General features: G+C 42.2%; 2 protein-coding genes across 2 annotated transcripts in view; one reads left to right on the top strand and one right to left on the bottom strand.

Annotated features, from left to right (window-relative positions):
• Positions 1 to 11,566, bottom strand: part of ETFDH (electron transfer flavoprotein dehydrogenase) — a 21,991-nt gene extending 10,425 nt beyond the window's left edge. The window contains exons 1-7 of the mRNA XM_018569396.1: positions 11,427 to 11,566; positions 6,712 to 6,852; positions 5,606 to 5,835; positions 5,283 to 5,364; positions 2,030 to 2,148; positions 1,431 to 1,508; positions 503 to 649 (exon numbers count right to left, since the gene is read on the bottom strand). Coding sequence (XP_018424898.1) covers positions 503 to 649; positions 1,431 to 1,508; positions 2,030 to 2,148; positions 5,283 to 5,364; positions 5,606 to 5,835; positions 6,712 to 6,852; positions 11,427 to 11,460 — 831 coding nt within the window. The 5' untranslated portion in view covers positions 11,461 to 11,566. The remainder of the gene's footprint in view (positions 1 to 502; positions 650 to 1,430; positions 1,509 to 2,029; positions 2,149 to 5,282; positions 5,365 to 5,605; positions 5,836 to 6,711; positions 6,853 to 11,426) is intronic.
• A 312-nt stretch (positions 11,567 to 11,878) lies between these two features.
• On the top strand, positions 11,879 to 14,402 carry CUNH4orf46 (chromosome unknown C4orf46 homolog). The gene is made up of 2 exons (XM_018569395.1): positions 11,879 to 11,995; positions 14,199 to 14,402. The coding sequence occupies exons 1-2, from the start codon at positions 11,930 to 11,932 to the stop codon at positions 14,385 to 14,387; spliced, it is 255 nt and encodes an 84-aa protein (XP_018424897.1). The 5' UTR covers positions 11,879 to 11,929; the 3' UTR covers positions 14,388 to 14,402.
• The last annotated feature ends 1,603 nt before the right edge of the window (positions 14,403 to 16,005 follow it).

Raw genomic sequence — 16,005 nt, 5'->3', positions numbered from 1 at the left:
ATATATATATAATTTGGGGCGTGTTTGGGGGCTCTGCAATAAAATTTCAAGTGTGTATATGAAACACTGGTTCAGTCACCTTAGGTAGAAAATGCAGGAAGAGCCACAGCAGCAAAAAGGTAAAAAGACTAAAACCTCTGGGTTTTCTACTAATACAGTTGTTTTGCACCTCCAGTGTTGGGCTGTGTCCTCATGAAGGTAATATGCAAGTACTGACATTCTCAAAGTTTGTATATCCATAGCCACATTAACACCCCTCACAATTGTAGTTTTACTTCTAATAAAGACTTGGAACTTGGAAGCTGTGTGCCACAATATTTTTTTCTTTTGCACATGGAAAGAGGCGAAGCAAACCCTGGACTTTCAATTGCAGGTGGAGGTGGAGCAGGTACATTTCCTAGTTCAATTCATAGTTCAACTGAAATGACACAGCTATGTAAAAATAGTATTCCCCCAAATAACTAGCAGTACAATGCACAGGAAACCAAGTCATGGTCATTACCTCTTTCAGACCAATAGCGTATGTCTGTGGCTCACAGCTCTCTCGGAGATTGAATGTTTTGTATAACTGTTTGGCAAGATGGCCATGGCAGCCTTCTCCAAAGATGGTGACTTTAGCGTGGAGTTCCAGACCACGTTCAAAAGTTGACTATAGGAATCAAAAGAGAGTGCCTATGTTAAGACATTTGCCTTATAACATTATATCTTATAGTGAAAACAAATGCTAATCTTTTAATATTAAGGACAGTACAAGATTAAAAATAGGCAGATACCCCCAAATACAAGTTATGATAAAGGATTAGCTTCTCTATAATATAATTAGGCATTTATAACATAGCTACAGAAGTGGTTGAGCACAGCCTCTCAACCAGGGTGCCTAAACATTTTCACAAACTGTCATGCTTTTACATGGTGCAGGCAGGCTGAGCACTACTACCATGGAAACGAAGAACACAAATCCAGGATGGGTGGGATCCATTCAGATTAAGACAGACGTTCACCTCCATCCAAGCTTGCTCTGCCTTCTGCCCTCCGTCATGCTGCTGCAGCTTCTGATGTGATGGTAGTACTCTGACGTGAAAGAGGGGGGCTCCAGTGTGAGAGGAGGGGACTGATGTGAAAGGAGGGGGTCCCAGATGTGAAGGGGAGTTCTGATGTGAAAGGGGGGTCTCTAATGTAGAAGGTAGGGGGCTCTGATGTGAAAAAGGGGTGTCCGATGTAAAAGGTCAACTTTTTGGGGGTTTTTTTGTGTGAAGTCCCTCCTTAAAATACATACCAGACCCCTAGCTCAGATAAGGATTTTGGAGTGACCACTTTTTAACATTTTTTTAGATTGGGGTGCCTCAAGATTTTGAGAGGAAAGCTTGAGAAACACCAGTTTACCACACCAAAAAACTGCAAATCACAAATCAGCTTTGATTTTTTTTTACCTTTGGTGAACCATCCTTGTGAATGCCTACATCATTTGTTGCAATACCTTTAACACTGCCATCCTCATGGAAAAGTACCTGGAAGTAAAGCAGAATGGACTTAGGGCTAGGGATCCTTCCATGTAAAACATGTCTATAGAAAATGTTTATTATTAATGATAACAACAACAACAACAACAACAATAGCAACAACAATATTATTATTATTACTACGAGAATTGTTGTGTAACATGAGAAGAAAGTCATCAACAGTGATGTTCAAGTACCTTTAGTTACATGTGAAAAAAGTCCCCACCTTGCAGGTGATGGCAGCCACCTTGGCCTCCTCATAATCCCAGGAATGTTTTAAATACAGAGGATGCATATAGCTGTATAGTAAGCCTCTGTCAGAATGTCTCTTAAGCATCATAGAATAAAATCCTTCTTTGAAATAATAGAGAGTACCAATACACAACCATATGCAGCATTTCTGCTCTATTAGACAGTGCATTCTTCTAATCATATAATATCATAAAATTAAATTCAGTACAGAAAAGCACAAACACTAAGCCTAACAATGACGTCAGACACCAGACAAGCAATGTAAAAGGGACACTTACCTCTGCTGCAGCATAGCCAGGGTAGATTTCAACCCCTAAAGCCTCTGCCTGCTCTCCAAGCCAACTGACAAAGTGTCCAAGCCTTACAATGTAATTCCCATGATTATTCATTGGAAGTCCTAGGGTTAATAAAGACATATCCATAAACATCATGGTCATAAGACCTCTTGCTCACAGTCATAAAATGACCTTTACAAAGGAAGCTCAGATGAATAACCTTATACTGCTAAAGGAACGACCTTGCAGAGTAAACAGAAATTGGATGTTGAGAGGGTTCCCTGTTACAGTCAAGGACAATTCCTATTCACTATTGTAAACTTTAAGGGCATTTCCACCTGCAAACTTATATTACTTAATAGTTTCCTGTTGTAAAAAGGAATTGTTAACCTCTTGTGCTACGTACCTTGTATCAATGGGCATACAAATGGTACAAACGTACTCAAGTTAACCATGCAAAATACTGTCTGCCTAAAAGAACCAGCTTTAGGGCAAGTACATATATGTCTGCTCTTTTGTGTTACTTTTTTTTACCAAATAAAAGGACATACTTTGAAATGTGTTGTTTTGGATCCAGTGAATGGCAAACAACTCAACAATAGCTGGCTTTAATATGGGCGATCCATCACGAAAGCAAATACATTCACATTTATGTATATGCCCATGTCCCGGTATGAGACATCCAGAACAAAAGTCTAATGTCTTTATCTCCCTAGATAATCCTTCTAAAGGGAGGAAGCAAAGTGTGATGGGATGGAGCAAGAGATACTAAGTATAACTTTTTACAACTGAGTGTAATTTTCATACTACGACAACTACTCTCTGTCAATCCCCTTTAATTCAACAAATTTACTGATCATGGGATCTGCTTTTACCTCGCACTCTAAGGCTCTGTTCACACCTAGGCGTAGTTTGTCGCGCGTTTCGTGATGCGCGTTTTTACCGCAATTTGCGGTAAAAAAAACACGCGACAAACGCACGTTTCCGAGGGCTACTTGGCTGTATCCCAATGGAAACGCGCGACAAAATCGCCCCAAAGTACATGTACATCTTTGGTCGTAGCGCGTTCAGACGGGCTGAAATACGGCAAGGTGTGAACCGTACCCATAGAAAACAATAGGATTTTCATGTTTGAGCGTTTTGTAGAGCGTTCGTAGAGCGTTGAACGCGCTACAAAACGTACAGGTGTGAACCAGGTAATACAAGATGCTAGTAAATGCATATGATTTTCAGGGCCAATTGGAAACATTTATTAAGAAATGAAGAGCACAAACAGAGCTGTACTATTCCTCACACTTTCCCTTAGGCAGAAACAAAACACAATATTAAAATATAATTAAAACAAGAAAAAAATATAAATAACATTTATCTCTAAGTAACATGCCTGTTTTATATGGCAAACTGCAGTACTGAAACATGTCTGTGAACTTTGCCCACTGACAAATGTAGAGAGCTTTGACCTGTGGCAATTTGTTATGTACAACTGAAAACCTCACGCCTCCGTATTTGTTTCATAGGGTGTAGTGATCCTTCTGTTGATACAGTATTATCCATTCTGCAAACACTAGAAGAAAACCATGCACAAATCATGGTAGATCTACTTCTACTCACTCAGAACACATTTTTGTAAACAACCTTTTAACTCGCACCAAGCAGCAAAAATGCATTTTCATATACAGATAATATCAGCTGAAATCAAGGGGGATTCAGTAGAAATATCCGTGTGCTGCGAAAGAGATTTTCCCTTCTACAAAATACGATTGCAGCACAGCAGTGTGACTTAAGCTGGCCATACACCTATAGATTTCCTGCAGATTTTCTATGGTCAGATGAAAAAAGTGCAACAGATTCCTCCCTCTACGCTAAACTGTGTGGATGGAGGAATCTCCCGCTGGGCCAAGCTTCAGTATCTTGCTAGTCAAAATACCTGAACCATCTGATTGGATGCAGGCATTGTTCAGGTACTTTGAGAGACAGCGGGGCTGACTAGCAAGAGTGCGAATCTGTCATTGATTTTGAGGGCCCGTTCACACTAGTGCAGAGCGATAATCGCACAGTCCTATGCAATCGCATCTACCACGCGTTCTTGTGTGGGAGGTGTGTTACGTTGCCATTCATTTGAATGGCATCCCAAACGCACCTCCCACCCACAGTCTGATCGCAGCGAGTCTTGGGTCGTGACTTAATGACCAAGGACAAACGTGGGTCCTGAGGTTACACTGGTTGAGAGCCACTGCTCAAAAACATGCCAAGTGTCTTTCATTTTATTAAAAAGGTGGAGTCTTTTATCTGCAGCATTCTTGTGCAAATGATTTTACATCCATTTAGCCTTGCAGGCAATTTCATAAAGCACTGTTGACATGATGACTTGTATACACGGCCATTTTCTTGTTTGAAAGTTTATTTTGTACCCAAATAGTCACATTTAAAGTCTGTGTATCCTGTTTAACAGCAATACCATCCACAGAGGATTTGTACAGAGGTGGATCTCTCCACATCCCTCACCTTCAGGTAATTTATGTTGCCAGCCTGTGTACTGCAATTATACATACGTGTTTTTTTGGCCACTCCAAGAGAGAGTGCATTATATACTCTGGTTGTCCAAGGTATGTTTTATTGAAATTCTTAGAGGCGTCCCTGTCTTTGCAGTATTGCAAATGCTATGATAATGGTGCACAACTGAGGAAAGTTTGGATAAAGCTAGTGTACAACATACATTTTAATTGCTCTATTTATTTAGACCTAAAACCCTAAAGAAGCTGCAAATTAAATGAAATATTTTCCTATATAATAAAGCCAAAACTCCTTATAGAATCACAAGCCACAAATACACAGCATCTTGGGACTGGAGGCTGGGTGTACTTTATACCAGACCTGCGCATTTTGCAGCCCCAAGGCCACATCCAGCTCTTTGGCTGTCCCTGTCGAGCCCGCGGTTCCGACACAGACTGAGTGGCGCTTCTGTTTGGCCCACGGACACTGACCTGCGCTCGGTTATGGCTGGCTGACCAGTAGCAGCTAATCAAAATCATATCATTTACTGCTTTTTATAAAGCGATAAAATGAAGTATGAGCAGAATTAAGTTTAGCCTTTTTGTTCAGCCCTCCACAACAGTTCGTTTGTCATGGGGCCCCCCCCCCTTTAAACTATGGGACAATACAAGGCCAAACCCCCACATTGGGCATGCATTCCTTAGGAAAAAAATATATACATCCTGCTGACCTGAAGTGTGTTGTATTCATAGGCACATTTTACCTGGGAGAATTGGCACTGGTATTCTGTGCTTCTGTGTTAGGATTCCAAACTTGTCTCCGGTCACCTTAGTGTTAAGAGGAGCCTAAGAAAGAAGACTTGGTTTTTAAAAAAAAGAGAGCTACCGTAGGAAATTCTGAGCACAGAAAAGTTTATGAACTAACAAAACAGAGTAATACACAGTTTCATAAGAAAGCAACCAGACATTATTGTTTGTTATTGCTTGTTTTTGTAAAATAAGGTTTTTAATATCAATGAGATCATAAACAGCAAAAACTGATCCAATAGAAAGCTTTCTTTAATAAATATACTGATATGAGTCATACCCCTCTCTCCTTCCAGTCTGGGAAAAGCTCCTCCAGGGCTCGGGGCTCCAGGCAGGCCCCTGAGAGTGTGTGAGCACCAATCTGGGCTGCTTTTTCTACCAGACATACACGCAGCTCTTTGTTGTTTTCAGCTGCAAGCTGCTTCAATCGTATGGCTGCAGACAAACCAGCTGGGCCAGCTCCAACTATTAGCACATCTGCTTCCTCTGCAAACCGTTCCATATTGATCTCTAACGAAGGAACAAAAAAATTAGTGGGTTCAGTTAGAAGCAAGAATCTTAAATAATCAATAAAAATACATATGGAACCTCGGAACCTTCTTTATCAATGTTTTTTTTTTGGTGGACTTTTACCCACTACAAACCTTACACCCCTCAGTCCACCCACTGCCTCCTTTCTTGCATAGGCAAGAATGACCTGTCCCTGCTCCTGCAGCCTACTGGAATATGACTGTCACATATCCCAAGATATACAGGAGAAAGTTCCTCTTTAAGGAACAAAGTCTGACTATCTACCATTCAGACTATCCAGATCATTCTTTCACTGTGATATAAATGGGAGAATCTGTTTGGTGGCTGTAGGCAACAAGTACACATTTTAATAAATGAGGTCTACCATAGCCCAAAAACATTTTCTGGCTCAGAGGGGGGAAATAAAGAATCAAATAAAAGGAAGAAAATTCACAGGCATGTTAGGAACGTGCTGTGTTATAAATGGGTTCCTGCAAACATTAGTAGGGCTTATTTTTATGCTACTGTCACCCTTACTTAACAGACTGAACTCTATCAGACAGCAAAGATGGCACCTTACAGAGTGCCATAATCAAATGGATTGATTGTAATCTCTTAAATCAAGAGCAAGTGACCCCAGAGGTGAATTCTAAGATCCCGAGCTCCCCCCTTAAAAATGGGTTACTGCAAACACTATGGACTCCTCTGTAATTACACAAGTGGTCCAAGTTATCGGACAGATGTGTTCTGTGGAAACCTTCAGTTGTTGCCTGGAAGCGACCGACAGTGTTAATTCTGCGTACAACAGAAATAACTAAATAAGAAGAGCCATTCAACAGATTACAATTTTACCAATAACAACTTAAGACATAGTACCTTGCCATCTGTTGTCCTCCTCACGTGAGCAAATGGTGTAGTGTGTAGTGATTCGAGGCACTGAGGATGAGGACCATCTCTTCAAGCAGAGTGTGGGCAGACATGTCTTCAGCGGCTTTAAGTGATACAAACACTGATGTGCTGCAGGTTAAAAAAATAAATTAAATTAAAATGTGTTTTTAACCCTTCTTTAAAAGGAGACTTGGAGGCTGCCATGGCTGAAAATTCTAGGGTCCTGCCATGCTGAGCATGTTGCTTCAATACTTTGACTCACTAAGCACAAGTATACAGATATACTCTGATTTTCTTAATCTGCAGAATTGTTCCAGGTCAGTGATGGCTAAACCACCATATTTTTTTAAGAACAAATTAATTGTGACTTGGCAGATCATTTTATTGTGCCTTTTCTGACATATCTGTTTTACACTCTGCCAAGTGCTCTGACCAACAACAACTGATCTGACATCTGAAACATGATTACACTGGTGACAAACAGGGTGAATGAAAGGATAATTGCACTTTAATACAGGGGTGGACAATTTAATATATCATTCAGGAGCAAGATTGTGCAATCCAGGAGCCAGCTCCATTGACAGCTAGAGGAAACCTCAATAGTTAGGCACCATATGTGATTTTTAGGATCACTGGCTACCTGGCTCCTAGGATTTGTCCAGCCCTGCTTTAATAAGAAGATCACATACATCAGCAATAATAATAAGCTTTTTACCGTGAGGTCTGGCACAGCCACCACAGCCTGTGCTCTACTCCGTTTACTCTGAGCACACATCTCCCACTGTGACCTTACTGGTGGTTCTGATGCTTAAAATTCACCTGTGCTTTGCCAATACAGGTTTGCTATCATGCCCACCTCTACTACTCCACTAGCAACGTTCAGTTGCCAGGAGCAAAGAAAATACCTGGAACTTCACGGTATAGAAGAGCAAGTGACTTATTCCCCTCATGTGACAGCATTGGTCCTTGGTAATTGGCTACTTAGACTACCAGTGCTGTCACATGAGAGATTCCTTAGCCCTTTATAACCTCCAACTAGAACCACTGGGAGCCTAACCAGAGCCTCCTTTCCTTGCTCCCAGTTGTCAAAAAGAGCAATAGGTGGGTTATATGCTCCTCGTAGGGCTGGTGCTTTAACCAAACAAAAACATAGTGTTACTATAGTGCACTCATTCTTTAAGCTTTGCCATCTGGAGACAAAGGCCTTGTTCAATCGATTCTGAAAATGAAACGTGCAAGAACTGCCAAGAATAACCAATCGCAGTCCAAAAGTTTATTAAAGGAATTTAGACAATGAGGGTGCTTGACGCCTTTTCTAGAGCTATAGCCACGGAGGAGGTGGATGCAGGACAGCATCCAGTTCTCTTGTTATGTCATACACTATCCCAAAGTTGCATATTGGCTGTGCCCAATGAATGCAGAACACCTGCCAAGATCTCCATTTTAGCATCAGTGTGAACTTGCTTGAGAGAATAGCAGTTTTGCAAAGTAATACAAACCACAAGTTCTCTGCCACGACCTGATTACTCATGTTGTCAACTTACTGCACTGATTTACTCATTAGTTCTACACTATACTGAACATTATTAACTTTTAATGGAGGCCACAGACAGAGGGCAAAAGGTTTTTTACTGGGAATCTTGTATTTATCATGTTAATATAACATGACAGTAATGAGCAATAACATTGTTAAAACAATCCTATTTCTCTCAGGAAAAGCAAGTACATAGATCAGAACTCTGGGCAGAGTTTTTTTTAATTAACCCTTGCAATGCAGCTAACCCCACACTGCAAGGGTTAACTGATGGTTTTTGTCTAGGTTAAAAAAAGAACAGTTAGACTCACCTGATCCTCGGAGCCAGCTTGCTTTTAGGGCCTGTTCACATGATATCAGGTCCGGATCAGGTGCGGATCTGCAGACGCGGTGCTACTGATGCAGTGCGTTTTTGATGCGTTCCAGTTAAACCCCTGGAGTGGGGCTGTCAGTATGTTAAAAAAATTAATTTTTTTTTTGCTGGAGTGGAGCTGTCAGTATGTTAGCTGCAGTGCAGTGCGTTTTTGACACGTTTTTGAAACGGTCCGGAAACGCAAACGCGTCAAAAACGTAACATACTGACAGCCCCACTCCAGCAAAACTGGTTACTGGAACGCATCAAAAAGGCGGCAAAACACATAGCACCGCGTCTGCTGATCCGCACCTGATCAGGACCTGAAACTCATGTGAACAGGCCCTTAGACCCTGGAGACTCTCTCCTCCTCTGCTGCAGTGGTCAAAGGTCCCGTAAATCAGCATGTTCTATACACAGTGCATTGGACATGAGGACGCAGAGGGACATTCCATTGCTGAAGTGGAGGATGAGGGAGGCTACAAGTAAAAGGTCAGTATATATTTGCTATTTTTGTCCCTAGACAAAAACAAGCACTTAACCCTTGCCAAGCAAGGGTTAAGACTATTTATGCCCGGATTTCTTCTTTAACATAGGAAGAGGTGTTCTGTAGTCCACAGAGAGAACTGGGAATAATGTTAAGTAATAAGAGTGCGGCAAAGAGCACAGAAAGTGATCAGCTAATTCAGGGCTGGTCAAATCCCAGGAGCCAGGTAGCCAATGTTCCTTAAAAATGACAGCTGATGTTTAAAATTAAGTCTCTGATCACGCATAGGTGTAGCGGGAATTCCCGTCACATTTGTGCGCATTTGTTTTCTGCATCTGCCCCTATTTGTTTCTATACATGTGGAAAGGTAGTGCATGTAGCAAAATCTGCAACATGCATTCCATGTTTCTTCAAGTTTGTACGCATATTCCCAGCCGCGTTTGGGCTGCCATAAACTAGTAATGGCAACGCAAATGCGTTTGTATGTGTTTTGTCACAGCGCAATTTTTTTTGCACATTTGATGCATGTTCTCGCTATGCCAAGGTGTGAACGGAGTCTTAGGCTGGGCACACACCTTACAACCATCGCAAGACTTTTGTCTTGCGATGGTTGTAAGGTACTTAAAAAAACATACGATCTGCCTATCTTGCATAGGCAGATCGTACTTGCGATGATCGCAAGCCACGCCCCCTGAGGGGCGGGCTTCCGATGACCGCAATGCCGAACGGGCAGTGTGCGCTTGCGCACACCGGCCCGTACGGCTGTTATCGTACGGACATGCCACAAACCCGCCGAACATCGTACGATGCTCGGCGGGTTTTCGAACATGTCCGTAAGTTTAAAGTTGTGCGACCTTACAGTAGTAGAGGTCGCACGGCTTCCACACACCTTACGATAATCGTACGATCGCGGGATTTCCCGCGATTATCGTAAGGTGTGTGGGCACCCTTAAGGTTTTCTGTAGTTGTTATCAGTGGAGCTGGCTCCTATTAACCGCTTCCCAGCCAGCCGTTGTAAAAAAACGGCCGGCCAGGAGCTTCCTGGATGCAACAGGCCGTGTATATACGGGCGGCCTGTTAGCGGCACGCGCAAGCGGGAAAGACACAAAATTTAAAAACAGGCAGATCTTCTTCATAAAGAGGACCTGTCACATATTTTGCTATCACATAGGGGGCTAAGAAACCCCCCCTATCTGATAGCAATAAAGTTAAGTGAAAAAAAAAATTTAAGTTTCCAAAAATAAAATGTAAGTCACACATAAAACAGAATTAAAAAAAATTATAATGTTTTGTAAAGTCCCCACCCATACATACACGTGTGCAAACATGCATCAGGTGCGCATACCTGCGAAAATGATGATTGCGCCGCAGAAAAACACCACTCCTGGTGTGAACAAGGAGACCTCTAATAAGGTGCACAGAAAATGCGCCCATTGAAATGACAACATAACGCATGATCATGAAAATTCACACTTTTGGAAACTGATGTTAATGTATCTAAAAATAACACTACAACTAGACTGGACAGGCTGCCTTATACTCTATATAATATTCTTGTCTCCCCTTTCCCAAATGACTTCAATACAACAACTTTCTGTGAACACAAGAAATATCATGTCACACAACAGACTAGAATGTATAAAAAGAAGATAAACAGGGTGAGGGTGAATCATTGTGGATTTGTTATGAAAGGCACACCACTCCATTGTGTAATCTCCAGTTCACCTGAAGGAGGAGTGTAAGTGAGATCAGATACATGTAAACAAGTCAGCATGGGCGACTAAGGGATTCTTATTAAAAGTGACTATAAAGGTGAACATTTCAATGTGACACACCTACAGGGGACCACAGAAACCAGAAGTGAGGGATGTTTTGTAATGATGACCTTTACCCTACATTGTAATGTGACCAGCAGAGGCAGTAATAGGGCTGCTGCACCCACATACAAGCCGTTACCAGACAAGGACACACATTCTGCGTTAGGTACATAATAGCCCCTGCACTGTAATTAAATATATACATGAAAAGTAGATGTCTACCTGTCAGGAGCAATGCCTACAGCTAGAGCAGGGGGTATGTATACATGACAAAGAAGGAGAATAAAGCAGAGCTTGAAAGGATAGGAAAACTAGCTCTGCATGTTCTAGCCCTGCCGCGGAGCCCATCGCGTCCTGCAGCGCGACCCAGCGCATCCTACCCCTGCTGCTGAACCCTGTATGTCCTATTACAGTGTGACAGTCCATGCTGAGATGGACAGAGCCAGTAAAGCTGGAGATCCGGTGTATACACACCCAGGGGTCACAGAGTCATCTGATATGCCTTCATCTTACCTCTAGCAGTATATCTGCAGAAATGTATACTCATGGTGGCAGATATCACGGTCACACACCACTACGAGGACATATAAGCTGACAGCTGACTCTCAGCTTCGCACTGTGAACTGACACACAGTTTAAACCACCCCACGCATGTGCAACAACAGCGCAAATGCTGCCGGGAGATGTAGTGCAGAACAGCGCACCAGAGGTCACATCCAACACAGGAAAACTACAACCATAGAAAAGCGGCAGGAGCGTCCATTTCATCGCAGCGCCACCTAGTGCTGACGGATAGCACAAGCGATTTAAGAGTAGCTGTCTGCATCGTTTGTTTAGCCTCTATTTAATGTACTGACTGTGGTGTGCTAAATAAAGTTTTTAGTAAGAAAAAAGAGAGTCCTGCGAAGTAAGAGGTGCTCTGATTGGCTGATATAAGCATGATATGTGATTGGCTGTATAGAAGCCGGGAGATCTAAGTCTTGGTTGAGGTGAAGTGGCAGCTGCAGTATTGGGAGATGGCGCAGTTTGTGCGAGGTGACCCGCAGGAGCTGCTGGAGGAGGTGGAGTTGCAGATTGATGATGTGAGTATAGTGTGTGTGGTAGAGATGTGATAGACGGATCACGTCTACTAATAGGACTGGGGATGGATAGGGATTCATCACGTCATATCTGGTACCTGTACCACACACTGGCTCTCCTCTACTTTTACGTTATTTAAACCGAGGAGCACGTAGACACATTTCTTATAAGGACATATAAACCGACTTTATTCTCCTGTGTTTTGTGTGTTTACATGCTTTCATCCACAGGGCTTGTTCACACTAGCTGCACTGTAAAATGTGCTGGCTTACATTGTGGCTATTGTCCGATAGGTGGAAGTGCAGAGCTGAGGTGCATATTATTGTTACAATAAAAGCCACTGTTTACTTTTTTTTTTGGTAACTTTATTCAGATTGAACAAAGTGTACACTCCATTCATGGATTGTCATGGCAGCACTTTACATTACACTGTGGTGGGGTGACTTTCTGTGTCATTTAGTGCATTGTGGGGAAAAATGTGGTATGATTGCAATTTTATCACAGCCCATCACAAGTCACGCCTGCATTATGGGTTTATAAATTGTTTTCTATGAGCCCTAGTGAGTGAGCAAAAACGCCAGTCATCGCACCGAATATAAAGGGGTCCTTAGAGTTTCTAATCGGACCTTGGATGCACAGAATTGCATCAAGCTAAACTGAGTGCACATGAATGCAGGCAGACACTTAGAGGGTTATTCACTAAAGGGTGAAGAGTTTGGAGAAGGCAGGAGAAGTGAACAATCTAGCACAACATAGCTGAAATAGAGAATTTTACCAAATCGGCTATGTTTTCCTAGATTGTTCACTTCTCCTACCTTCTCCAAACTCTTCACCCTTTTGTGAGTAACCCTGTTAGTGTTTATTACACCATTAGGCCTCATGCGCATGGCTGTAATATACTGATAATCTGTGCACAATCTTTCTGGCAGGTGTTTGCAAAAAGATCCTGTGTAAAGGGGGGGAAAAAAAAGAAGCATGGACTGGTCAGTAAAGTGCTTGTGTTTATACAGATATAGATGCAAAACCTTTTCATATGACATATAGCTGTGTAAAATTCTGCTTCCATAGCAATACATTTAATGTACAGGCATACACAATGATGAAAACAAATCTGCATAAGCCTGTGACATTTGTTTTATTAATTTATGTGTTTAAACCCATAAGGAGGTGTCCTCTGTGGTTGGAGAGTGCATAGAGTCAGACTGGCAAATGTTTGCTTAAAGGAGAACTATGGGGTCAGTGCTTTTCCCCATAGTTCTCCTAAGGGTAACTGAAGGACACAAACTAGCGTCACCCAAAGCTCCCAAAACTAGCGTCACCCAAAGATGCCGGGACGGATCCCGACAATGCTGTCTGAATTCACCCAGCTGCATGAGTGACAGCTGGCTCTGCCTATCTAGAGGCAGAGCCAGCTGTACCCGCCCCCTCCCCCGTCCCTTCCGCCAGTCAGTGCTGGAGGATCGGAGGGAGGGGAATCCCTGCAGGGAGCCGTGAGTGACAGTCACGGCTCTCTGCATGGATAGATCAAGAAGCGAGCAAGCGACTGTATTTGTTCGCTCACTTCCCGATCTACTGAGCCGACCAGTGACAGTTTCATTGTCACAGGTCGGCTAGCACTATGAGGCTGAGTGATTTTCACTCGCCTCATAGTCCTCCTTTGAATATGATCCACCTATTTCTTTGGCATCGCTTCTTTCCTGTGAAGTGAGATTCGGTTTATGATGCTTCTGCACTGTATCTTACTTTTTTCTGCTATATGTCAAATGTTGTCTTAAGCTGGGTTGCGTCACCTCTTCCATAATTGCCAAGCACAGATATGAGATTTAAAAGCAGAACTCTGGGCATCATTTTTCTTAACCCTTGCGGTGGGGCTACCCACGCACTGCAAGGGATAAGTGCTCATTTTTGCCTAGGTGCCAAAAAAAGGTTACAGAGCTGGCTTGCTTTTAGATCGGTCCCTGGAACCTCTTTCCACCTCCACTGCAGCGGTCTAAAGTCCTGTAAATCATCATGTTCTATGCATAGTGTATAGATGTGAGGACGCTGAGGAATATTCCAACGCTGCAGCGTAGGAAGAGAGACCTTAGTATCATCCCCTTCTTCTTTTCCTTTTTTATATATAGGCTATATATTCATTATGTAAATGTATTCTAGTCAAATGCAGTAAGACGGTACTATTTTAATATTGCTGTGACTGTATTACAGGCTGCCTTTTCATTGACCAAGCTGCTTGAAGCAACATCAGCCTTATCATCCCAGGTGGAAGAGCTTGCATCTAAATGCACAGAAAATGCCCGATTCCTGAAGGCCTGGCGAAACCTCTTGAAAGAGGGTTATCAATCTTTGCAGCCGAGCACTGCAGTTGTGGCTGAACTTCCAGTATCTGGGCAATGATGTACCTTTCTCATCTCCTCTGACAGGCTACCATGCATCTTAAAGGCTAGCCTACATGGATGTTTAAGGTGTCTTAACCATGCGCTTGCTACACGTTCACATTCAGGAATAACGATGAAGCACAAACTAAACCTGAAAGCGAGGGTATACTAGCCCTAAAGGTCGAATTTTACATTTAACAGCACCATTCTGGGACATTTTTTCAGACTTTTGCTTGTGTGCTGCTTTTTCAGAAGCCGCATGTTTTTTTTTATTTGTGTAAAATATATCTGAATGTTTAGTAATAACTCCAGTTTTGGATAAAATGTGTACATGTAAGTATGATCAGTATTGCAGGGCCAGAGCATTTCCTGGAGCCATGTGACCAATGTGCCTTAGAAATTGCAGCTGGAGTGAATGTCTTTTTGTATTGTCTTCTATTGCTGTAAGTCCCCATTCACACCTAAGCATAGCGGGAACTCGTGATGCGTTTGTGTGTGATTGTTTTGCATGTTTGCCACAATCCCCCCCCCCCAATAATGTTTGTTTGTATTCAGATGTGATACAATATGTAGTTTATTCCATCTATAAGAATTATTCAACGCAAGACTAATAAATTATTACTTTAATTTTTTGTTTTCTTTTAACTGAAAACTTGGAATAGTTAGTTACATATTATATAGAAACATTGTTCATTGTTGAGAAACATAGTTATATATTCTGAGTGGTGTGTTTTTAAAGCACTGAACAGTAACTGACCTCCCCATCAATTTTACCTAGCTCCAATCTAGCCTAATCCAGCCACAAATAGACATGCCTTTCTATTATGGGTGGTTATGGAAAAGTCATGTCCCATTTATACTTTCTTTCTTGGCATAAACCCCCACAAACTAAATTTTACCACATACAGATGTTTACCCATAATAACGTAATGCAACCTTTCACGTTTTAGAGATATGTGTTTGCATACTTCTCTGAACAATTATGTAATTTCATTCATGTAGTCATTAATGACCCAACTTGCGAGCCCCAATAAATTACCTTCTTATGATAAAATGGGCCCTAATGCATTTTCTAAACCCATAAACAAATATGTAATACAGTATGTTGTAGTTTACTAATCCTTAGGCCCCTTTCAGATGGGGATTCCGATCAGGCCAGCCTGCCAGTTTTTCATGGTCTTTTAAGCAGATTAAGTGACGTGTTTCCTGTGTGTGGGGGAGGAGATTCCATCTCGTGATGCTGTCCTGGAAGACTAATGGAAATAGAGTTACCGGTAAGTCCTAACTCTGAATTTTTCCTCCATCGCGAGATGGAGGAAGGTACTGGATAGACACGACTGTCACAATGGTGACATCTGTTCCAAACTGTTAGGATCAGCAGGGAATCCGTGCCCGGATCCCCTAATAATTGGAACTGACAGTCTTCCATGTGAAAGGGTGATAGGATTAGTATTTTACAAAAGCAAGATACACTATGTGCTTCCTGTTTAGTTTGCAGGAAGTGACAAGATCAATGGGTAGCATACAAGACATGATGACTCCTCCCCAAGCAGGAAATGTGTTGCACCCATTAATTTAAAATAACCGCCTCCCACTTCCCTCCTCCGTTTTAGTTTTTCCCCTGTCAGGAGGATACG

This window comes from Nanorana parkeri, unplaced genomic scaffold, assembly GCF_000935625.1.
Source record: "Nanorana parkeri isolate BGI_ZX_2015 unplaced genomic scaffold, ASM93562v1 scaffold1329, whole genome shotgun sequence".
NCBI lineage: Eukaryota > Metazoa > Chordata > Amphibia > Anura > Dicroglossidae > Nanorana > Nanorana parkeri.
The sequence above is the reverse complement of the archived record's forward strand: the minus strand, read 5'-3'. Positions and strand labels throughout refer to the sequence as shown.